Source organism: Cyanistes caeruleus, chromosome 3 (assembly GCF_971803275.1).
Source record: "Cyanistes caeruleus chromosome 3, bCyaCae1.hap1.1, whole genome shotgun sequence".
In the NCBI taxonomy this organism is placed as follows: domain Eukaryota; kingdom Metazoa; phylum Chordata; class Aves; order Passeriformes; family Paridae; genus Cyanistes; species Cyanistes caeruleus.
In genome coordinates this window covers 59,816,993-59,826,574 of record NC_141703.1, presented here as the reverse complement: position 1 = coordinate 59,826,574, position 9,582 = coordinate 59,816,993, and the positions used below count along the sequence as shown (strand labels likewise).

The 9,582-nt window shown below is 42.0% G+C and overlaps 1 protein-coding gene across 3 annotated transcripts in view; it reads left to right on the top strand.

Moving 5' to 3' along the window:
• Positions 1-2,926: 2,926 nt before the first annotated feature.
• EPSTI1 (epithelial stromal interaction 1) overlaps positions 2,927-9,582 on the top strand; it is a 49,325-nt gene continuing 42,669 nt past the window's right edge. Inside the window, exons 1-2 of one of the 3 annotated variants that reach the window (XM_086881217.1) lie at positions 2,927-3,032; positions 3,125-3,243. In XM_086881217.1, coding sequence (XP_086737343.1) covers positions 3,152-3,243 — 92 coding nt within the window. In that variant the 5' untranslated portion in view covers positions 2,927-3,032; positions 3,125-3,151. Of the gene's footprint in view, positions 3,244-9,582 lie in introns of all 3 variants that reach the window. The other 2 variants (XM_023935712.2, XM_086881218.1) reach the window with 2 other exon arrangements.

The following is a 9,582-nucleotide window of genomic DNA, read 5'->3' as shown; positions in this document are numbered from 1 at the left end:
TGGGAAGGGCTGAAATTTGGTGGTGTTTGCATGTTTCAGGAGACTGAATACATTGGCACTCTGACGTTTTAGTGTTTATTTAACATCTACAACTCTAAATAAAACAGGGTTGGAGACTGATCCTTTTTCCTAAATACATCCAGTACAGTCTCATATATATGCTGCCCAAGACTAGCCTCCACTAGGCTAGAAGTAGCTAAGCAGCTGGGTTGATCTTAGTGAAGGCAATATGCACAGCCTTACCAAACTCCGAGTGTCCTGACAGCCTTAGGTGGTATTGCCATGATGCTAGAGCTTGATTATTATTTTGGGGATATTTCAGCTCAATGCATCTTAAGCAAGGTAAGAGCTGGGTTGCATCCTGTGAAATGTTGTGGTTGAGTAGCACGAAACTGAAGGGCTGATGAATGGTACACTGGAGTATTACACAAGGGCTGTGGGTTGAGTTTAAGATTGCTGGGATAGTGAAGAAGAGATGTTTAGGGTGGACAAAGTAAATCTGGTACACTTGTTAATACTGACTGTCTGAGAGTCATGTCTTGCATGAACCATCCTTAGAGCCAAACTTGGATGCTGTCCTGGACAGAGTTAGTTTGGATTGTTCACAACAGAGCTATGAAATAAATGGGGATTGGAAGGAACAGAAGTGATCAAGCTTCTAGTGCTTAGGTTCATATCACATCCCAGTTTTTTGAGCAATATAGTTATAAATATTTAGATTCTACAGTTACTGTTTTCAGCCAAAAGTTTTTAAATTTCAACAGGAAAATGACACTAGATCTGAATTTTATATAACAATATAGGATTATAGGATTGAAGACACAGCAGCAGTGGCCACATTAATTATAATCAATTTTCGTAATTAAATATGGGTTATTAAGACATCAATCTGCGTGGATAAGAACACTCCAGATGTCAAAGCTGGATTTTTACCAGATAGGGTGTCTGTAGGCACAGCTGTTATCCCACAAATCTTTGCAGTCATCAGACATGACTTTGGTATCATTTCTGTGCTACTTCTAGTGCTTCTGCATCTCCTGTATTGACCCTGCAGTTCTACAGAAGGAAATAAGCTTCATGCTTGCTTTCATTTGCCAGCACCTGGTACATTAAATATCTATTTATCTATCTATCTATCTATCTATCTATCTATCTATCTATCTATCTATCTATCTATCTGTGAAGAGAAGTGATGCAAGGGACTATGAACCAGTCCATCCCTTTACAGCACACTGCCCTTGCAGTCTCCAAAGTCTGCAGAATGATTTGTGTACAAATGAAGATCGTCTCTGCTGCAGAGCATGTTAGGAGGGACAGGGGGAGGGCGAGACTGTTGGTGCTGCCTTCTTGGGGCAGCCCTAGGAGACGCAACCTTGTGGATATGGAAGCTCTGGGAGGTGAGCTGCTGGTGGCAGGGTCCCAAGAAGTGTTATAACCATCAGGCAGCCTGTGGTTTTCCATATGGCATTTTACTTTACTCCTTCCCCTGTGTGTGTGTAGAGTGCTGCTAAGACCTAGGTGGTCTGGGAAGTCAGGACACCTGGCCAGTGGTGTGTTTTAAGTGCACCTTGATCAACTGAGGACAAAGAGGGATGAGCTCTGCATGTGCAGAGCTGGATCTCTTTAGTTCTGCTGAGTTAACCTCGAGTAGCACTGCTAGCTCTTTTTCATTTGGCTTAGAAGTTGCCAAACGTCTTTTATTTACTTATGATATTAAGAAGGTTGCTGGTTATCCCCAGCCCTGCAGATCCCATGGATACACTACCACTGGTTAGATGTGATCACTCAAAGGATCTCTATTTTTAATAAGTGGATCATGTATTTTTCCTCTATACAGGTAGAATTAGGAAAGTCAAAGTAAAGAAGTTTTCTGATTGAGCAGAATTGAAAGGCTGAATTAGAATTTTTTGGACCATTGCATTGAAATTTACCTGAAGGTTAGTTTTTAGTTTATTTTTCATCTTTCTTTGTACACTCATGCAGAAAAATAACTTATGAGAGACTGGACTATGACTCAAAAAACCTGTCCATTTGTGAAGGCACCAGGGTGCTTTGCTGAGACCACATTTGTAACCCCCCAAGAAAGAGATGAGCTTTTGGGTGTGTAGTGGCAAACCTCTGGTCTGCATGAGACAGAGGGGGTGAACTTATAACTGTCAGAGCCTGCAAGCTGGGCTTTGAGGCCAATGAGAGGCAGATCTTGTGGAGACAGGATGGTGCTTTTCACCACGCCAAATTGCCCACTCTTACACACACCCCCCATCAATGGGTCAAGACCTTCAATCATCACTTCCACCAACAGCAACACTCAAGTCTCATTGTAAATCCAGGGGTGGTTGTTATGTATCTTCCTACTCTTAGGCTTCCTTTCTCTTTCTTCCTTTTTTAACTCTTGCACATTTTAAGTTATATCTTTATTCTATCATATTGTCATATTACTGTAGATAATAGTAACCAAAAATGGCTATATAGCTGCATATATATATATGTGCATATATATATATATTTGCAAACACTGATCATTCAGTGTTTTTTTACTCAAACCTGCCCCAAGAGATCTATTAGCAAAAATCTGGGTTACCTTCACCTTCAGGGATGGGTAATAATAATAATAATAATAATAATAATAATAATAATAACTACTCCTGGGTCACCCCCAGGAGTTATTCCCTCTGTCACAGGGAAGGGCTGGGTTAAAAAAAAAGTCAGAAATATATCAGAAATGTATGTCAGAAATATATCAGAAAAATGTCAGACCTCCCCTTGCTTCTGTTGTCACCTGGTTTATTAGTACAGATCAGCTTTGCTGTCACCTTCTGACTCCCTTTCTGCCTGAGTGCTGTGACTGAGATGATGAAACTTCAGCTTCAGCTGGAGGATCCTCAGAAAGCAGTACATGTATTGGCATGCCTGCCAGTCAAAAGTTCAGGAAGGGGAGGTGCTTACCAGGAATTGAAACTGATTTGTGGTAACTCCAAAGTTTTGAATGCCTCCCTAGCTGTAGCAGCAATACTGGTTTCTATCAAGGGAAGGTACTTGTAAAACCATGTCTGGGGTTGGGGGATGGAAGGAAGGCAGCAGGTACAGGACAGCTACTGCCTCCCATACTCCATCTTCCTCTCAGGGTAACCCCTGGCACGGCAACAGTGAAATGGAGAAAGGTGAAAATGCCCAGAAGCTGGCAGCTTCTGAAGAGAAACGAAGAGGCCAAGCATCATCCCACCCACAGCAGCAACATCAGTAGTAAGTAACAAGGACTAAGATGGTTCACCTGTACTGGGTGTCTGCTCTCCAGCTTACTCGAAGTGTACACCTTTAAGGGTGTAAATACTTTATAGAGAACATAAATGTGGCTGAGCACACAAGCAGCATGTCATCATCTTCTTGAAGCCTCCTACATGAGACCTGAATTGTTCTGGCAGGCTTCTTGGTGGCATGGCTTACACCCTGTGCTGTGTGGCCAGTTCTGTACCTTGGATACTGGAATATGTGGTGTTTGTTTCTTGGCATCTTTTTTCAAAGTGAAATTTCAAATCTGGTTCTATCTCCTTGATTTCTGTTTCTCCTAATATTTCATCTTGAAAAGTCTAAAAATACTTACTTTGGCTTAAGAAATGGATATAGGCTGCATTCCAGCACTGCTCTGAATGCAGTCAAGGACACAGAACAGCTTCCAGAAACTTCATGCTGACAAAACTAAAACCAAAGATTCAGCTCTTGATTTTATTTTATGCTTTATTGGAATCTGTGCTTAGTCCATCTCTGGATTTCCAGTGGCAATCCTGCAATAGCTTGCATAAACTGTGTCTTGCAGATATAATACAGAATAGAAACTGAAAGCTCTGTGTGTGTGTGTGTGTGTATTTTATACACATGCGTTTAATCTAAATATGCTTAGATGACCATAGCTAAGTGTTTAGTCTTTTTCCCCAAATGTGCTTTTTCTGAGTTCTCAGTAACAGTGCATATAATGCTAAGATTGTCATTATTGTTATGTGCTGACTTTGCTTAGCTTGCTTATTTTTTTTCCGGTTTTCAAAGTGCAGCTGGCAAAACTGCAAACTGTTTCAGTTTCCTTTCCCTTATTTCTGGATGAAGAAGGTGGAGCCACCTGTGAAGCAGGTGGCAGGCAGCTTATGGTGAGCAGAGGTCAGCAGCTTTCCACTGAAACCCATGAATGCTTGCCTGTTGGGTAGTAATGACACAGGGACTATTAAGAGCTGAGCCCCTTTAAAATCCATCAGTGCTTTAATGTCTGACTTTCAGGAGAGCAAACAGCAATTCCTTAGTTATAGTCTGTTTATTTTCCGCCACTTCGAAATGTGAAAAATGCTCTGGCTTGCCTGCTCTCACAGTGCCAGGTATCCACAGTAGAGCAAGGACAGCCCCAGCTTGTTTATGTAGTTGTGATGTGTGCATTTTGTTGCTGTTTGGGTTTTCTTCCGGGGGAGGAGGGGGCAGCAGGGCTAGTGGGAGTTTTTCAATTGGCATGACTGCCTTTACCCAGTTTTTGTCTGGCATACAAACCCCCTGGTATAGGTTAGGTGAATAATTAATCAATTGGTTTGCCAGAGCTCCCTGCAGAATTTAAGGCCAGGGCACGTATAATTACTGTTCCCTCTTTCATCTTGCATGATTCTTGCAGACATAAAGCTGGTGTGCATCCACTGCAAAGACTAAGTAGTATTTTTTGCATGTGAAAAGATTCTCTCTGTGAGTTCATAAAGTTCTAACAAAGAATTAGTTCCTAAATCTTAGATGTACAAATTAAAATCTGCATTAGTATTCAGTTAATGAGAAGAGGGATAGGGGAAAGGCAGGTTGAAACAGAAACCACATAGTATGTACTCAAAAAATGTAGTGAAAGAGAGTGGGGTTTGCATCTGTCCCTTGAGAAGGGGGATGCTACCAGGCATTTGAATGGGATGAAGCCACTTAAACTGCAATTTCCTTAACTAACACAGATCAAAGGAGAAGACAGCATCTGAAATACTGAAACAGAGGAGTGGAGATCTTTATTCTTAAGAAAAAAAAAATTGTTTCATTCATTTTTACTTTGTTTATTTGCTCAAGTTACATTTCAAGAAAGATTTCAGATTAAAATATCATTTTGGCAGTGATAAAGCTGACTCACCTTTTTAGCCACCAACCCATTTTAATATGACCTTTAAAACTAAAATACTGGGACACCTTTAGAGTGGTCCACATTTTCAGGCTCTGGGATAACAAGAGCAGTTGGAGAGCTGAAGTCATGGGGTGACAGTAAAAGAAAAAAAAGCTCAGACTAGTGTTACTAAAGGATTTCTGGAATATGCATAGCAGAGGGAAACATGAGGGGCCCAAATAGGATGCCTCTGTGCCAAGTAGTGTCTCTATTCCAGCTTCTGCTTGCTATTTTTTGGAAACAGACAGGCATATGGTTTTGCTGCCAGCAAAGCAGGAGTTGGAGTCTCTTTTAAAGGCTCCGTGTAAATTGTTTCCATGCAAACTCTCTGTCTCAGGCTGTGAGAGAAATTGGCAGTGGGAAAACATCTCAGGAGCATCTTAGGGTTGGATCAGGGGACCTTTTGTTTAGATTGGACACAAGAAATATGTGTGGGATGTAGCATGTTGCAGTCCTGTTCAGTGCTCAATATTCAAACTGGACTATTAAAAATGCAAGGTGGAAAGCTGATATTACAGGGTAGTTTTGCTTTGGGAAAACCCTTCTATGATATATCAAGGACGAGAAGTGACAATAAAATGGTCCTTATTAAGAAAAATTCTTGTTTAAATGCAAAATTGAAGTCACATTTTGCAGATCCCCATCCAGTTATACATAGAATGTGGTTTCAGGCCATGCATGGACAAAAAAGTCACCAGGATTACAAGAACTTGAAACTGCATATAATAAGCTTGCATTTAAGTGGCTTCACTTAAATGTGTCTGCTAAGTGCCATGAAATTAACTTGAGGAAAGCAAATTCCCAAATTGCCCCCGTTCATACCTATTCAGAAACAAAAGTCTGTACAGAAGAAAGGTGGAGGAAAGTGGGGAAATTAGAGGGTGAACTATAGCTAGTGCCTGAAAAAGAAACTGCTGCCCCCATTCAGCAGTCTGCCTTTAGCGCCTTTAAAGCTGCCAGGAATAATACTGGTTCTGGTAAAATCCATTAAAAACTGAAATTCAAAATAATAAAGCCTGAAGATATATTGCTGCACAGCTGGTAACAGTCCCTCATCATTTTGTTTGAAAGGAGAGTGAACTTGGTAGAGTGCTTGATTTGAGAAATTGTATTCTTTGATTGCTGGAGCCAAATCTATCAGTTTTCTTTCCTTCCTTTTCCAATCTTAATCCTGAATTTAAAACAAAACAAAACCCCAAAATATCTATGTTGTTATAAGACCCCTCATCCTTTTGCTGACAGACTATATTTAGCAGTTCTGATTTTCTTATTTCTTTAATGAACTGAAGTTTCTTTAAAATAAAAAAAAAAAGTCTACAGCAATGTAGGTACATTTTTAGCAAAATGATTGTTTTGCCCACTGCCCAGGCACAGGTGGGAGTGCAAGACAGGTAATTTGAATTATAGAATATCTGTTCAGAGTTTAGCTTTCCACTTGCTGCACAGGAGAAATCTCCCAACTCTGTCTTTTAGGCTGATGTACTAATGTTTACAACCCAGTGGAGCAATTCAGAGATGCCTGGCTTTCCTGTGGTCAGTAGCCAGCCTTTCTCCAGGCACAGGATTGGTGGCAGGGTCTATGTAAGACAATAACTATACTGTTAGTCTGGACTGTGGGGGTTGCTGTTCTGTATAGTGCCTGGGGGAGGGAAGGAAGTCCTTCCAAATTCTGTATTAGAAGATTTTTTTGGAAGAGATTGTTCTGCACAAGCCCTGATAGGTTCTCTTGATGCATAGCTTGATGAGGAGCAGTGGTGAGATGATGAATAAGGAATGTATTGGAGGATGCTGCGTTTGGGCAGGGGCGATGTAAGGACAAATTCTCTGATGCCGAGACAGCAGAGGAGGGAATACATTGTTGAAAAGGAAAGGGAGGAAGCAGAGATGAACACGCCACTATCTCAAATCTCAGTGTTCATGTGACATGGCATCTGACCTGTGGAGCTCTCCAGGCATGTTGGCAAGCCTGACATGCAACACTTGCACACCTCTGCAGGGGATAGCTCGGCTCAGCCCTCGGTGTTGCCAAGCCCAGTGCCTGGCCTGCCCACGTACGATGCTCCATGCTCCTCACAGCTAGGGATTACCGGCGGCTCCAGCTGGCTCTGGCATGCTCCCTACATCCCTGACATGATGCTGGACTGAGGGAACTGAGCTGCCCTAGGACAGCATGAGCCTGGCCATGTCTGGCTTTTCTAGACTTTGCTGGGTCTGATGCTGATCTACAACACTGCCACAGTGAAATCTGCCCCTTTGGTGTAATCTGACCACAATCACAGGCTGACTAATAGCACATTACTGTTTTCAGAGGAGGGAAAGCTGTGCTGTGAGCCAAGTGTGGGCTGACAGCATTTGATCCCTCAGGGTGGCAATTTCCTTGGATCATTAGAAGCTGGTTGAGATTGTCCAAAACAGAGTACTGGCTGAAGCACCTGCCCTTCTTTCTGATGTGCCAAGACCACAACAAGCTGCTGAGTCTGAGCCTCATCTAAACTGTTAGAAATTCAGTTCCAAGTTTAAGTTTTAGTCTTTGGACCAAATTTTAACTTCAGGAATTTCTCTACAAGAGTGTGGGTAACAGCAGAACCTCAGGTCTGTTTCTTTCCTGCAGATTTCTGACTCTTGCTTTCTCCTGGGCTGCTCTCTGCTGCTCTTTCCCTTCTCACTTTTCCCCCTTGCAAATTCACTTCTTCAGGATTTAAGTATTTTCTTTAACCAAAAGCCTCACAAGGCCAAAAATATTGTCTGTTCTTAATGAAAGGGACCAGACACAGAAGTGAGTTATCCTGGTTTAATAATCTTCCAGGCATAATTTGAACTGTGGTAATTAAGTTCATTCCTGGCCTGTGGAAAACACAGGATAAAATCCATGGAGGTAGATTTTTGGTGATAAACATTTCCTGCTAATGTAGTTCATTTTCTGCCTCTTGTGTTAAGGGCACACACGCAGTGAGGATGAATCAGACAGTGTGTAATGCTATGCCCCAGTAAATCACTTTTGCCTCTGAGCTGCAAACTGGTAAGATGCTGCCACTGATAAAGATGGAAAGCCAGAGCTCCAAGCCTGCAAGCAAGGTTTGCACGCTCTCCTCAAGCTCTGCTTATGACACTGCTGGGACACAGAGCATATTGCTCAGCTGAGGTCTAGAGCTGTGGCTGTCAATTATCATTAGCATCTGGCTGTGTGTGCATTGCAAAATAGGGATACCTACAGGACAGTTGTCTGCTTGCTGGATTTTGGCATCTTGTAGTCCTTTAATTTGGCAGCTTCTGCACTGCTCAGCAGCATGTGGCTGCTCCAACAGGCACAGGAGCCTTGGTGAAAACAATACTTTGTGGTGGTCTGGATTTGACTGCTCTTAAAGCAATTCCTAATAAAGGAACACAAAGTTCAGGTTATTGCATCTTCAAAGGAAATTCAGGAGTTGACTTTGGAAGTTTGGTCTCTTTTATCTTTTAAATTCAGTCTTAACATACTATCTAATGCAGTATCTCACTTGCATCTTTCCCTAGGTCCCTCCTCAGACTGAATCTACCCATGTCTCCCTTCCAAGCTTTAGTCATTTGTGTTGCTCTCCAACTTTATTCTACTTAGTTTCTGTCTGTTATGCAGAGCACTCTGCCCAGCAGAGCAAGATATTTGGCTTTCAGCTCTGTGATATTCATGTGCCAATGCACCCACGGTATAAAACGCAGTGGAACTGGAAATAGTTTGTAACACCCATTCCTTTTGTAACTCTTTAAACTATTTCACACTTCATTTGAAAATCTCTCCTGTGGCAGATGGCTAGAGTGGACCTGAGGAAAAACTGAAGAGCACAGCTCTGCAAAAACTATTACCAGTGAAGAGCAGTCCTCAGATGTTTTTTTCAGTTTTAGAAATAAACTATTTTATACAAACCTGAAAGAAAGTAGAACAAAAGTTGCTATGGTCAATGCCTTGTAAGCACTGAAAAGGTGTCCTTGAGCTAGTTAGGAGAGTAGACTTACACATACGAATCAGAATTTAAGTGTTCAGACATGGTGTTCCTAATGTTACTGATCAGGCAAAGTATAAACGATCATTACAGATTATCTATGACTGAATTGCATGTTTCTCCTGACTGAAATGTTATGTATCTCTCTCTGTATGTGCTGGTTTTGACTGGAGTGGAGCTTATTTTCTTCATAGTAGTCACTCTGGGGGCTGTGTTTTGGATTTGTGACCAAAACAGTGTTGATAACACAGAGATGTTTTTGTTACAGCTGAGCAGGGCTGACACTGAGCCAGGACCTTTTCTATCTCTCACCCCACCAGAGAGAGGGCTGGGGGTGCACAGGAAGTTGTGAGAGTTGTGGGACAGCTGACCCCCACCTGGCAGAGGTGTACCCCACAACATATGGCATCATGCTCAGCATACACAGCTGGGGGAAGAGGA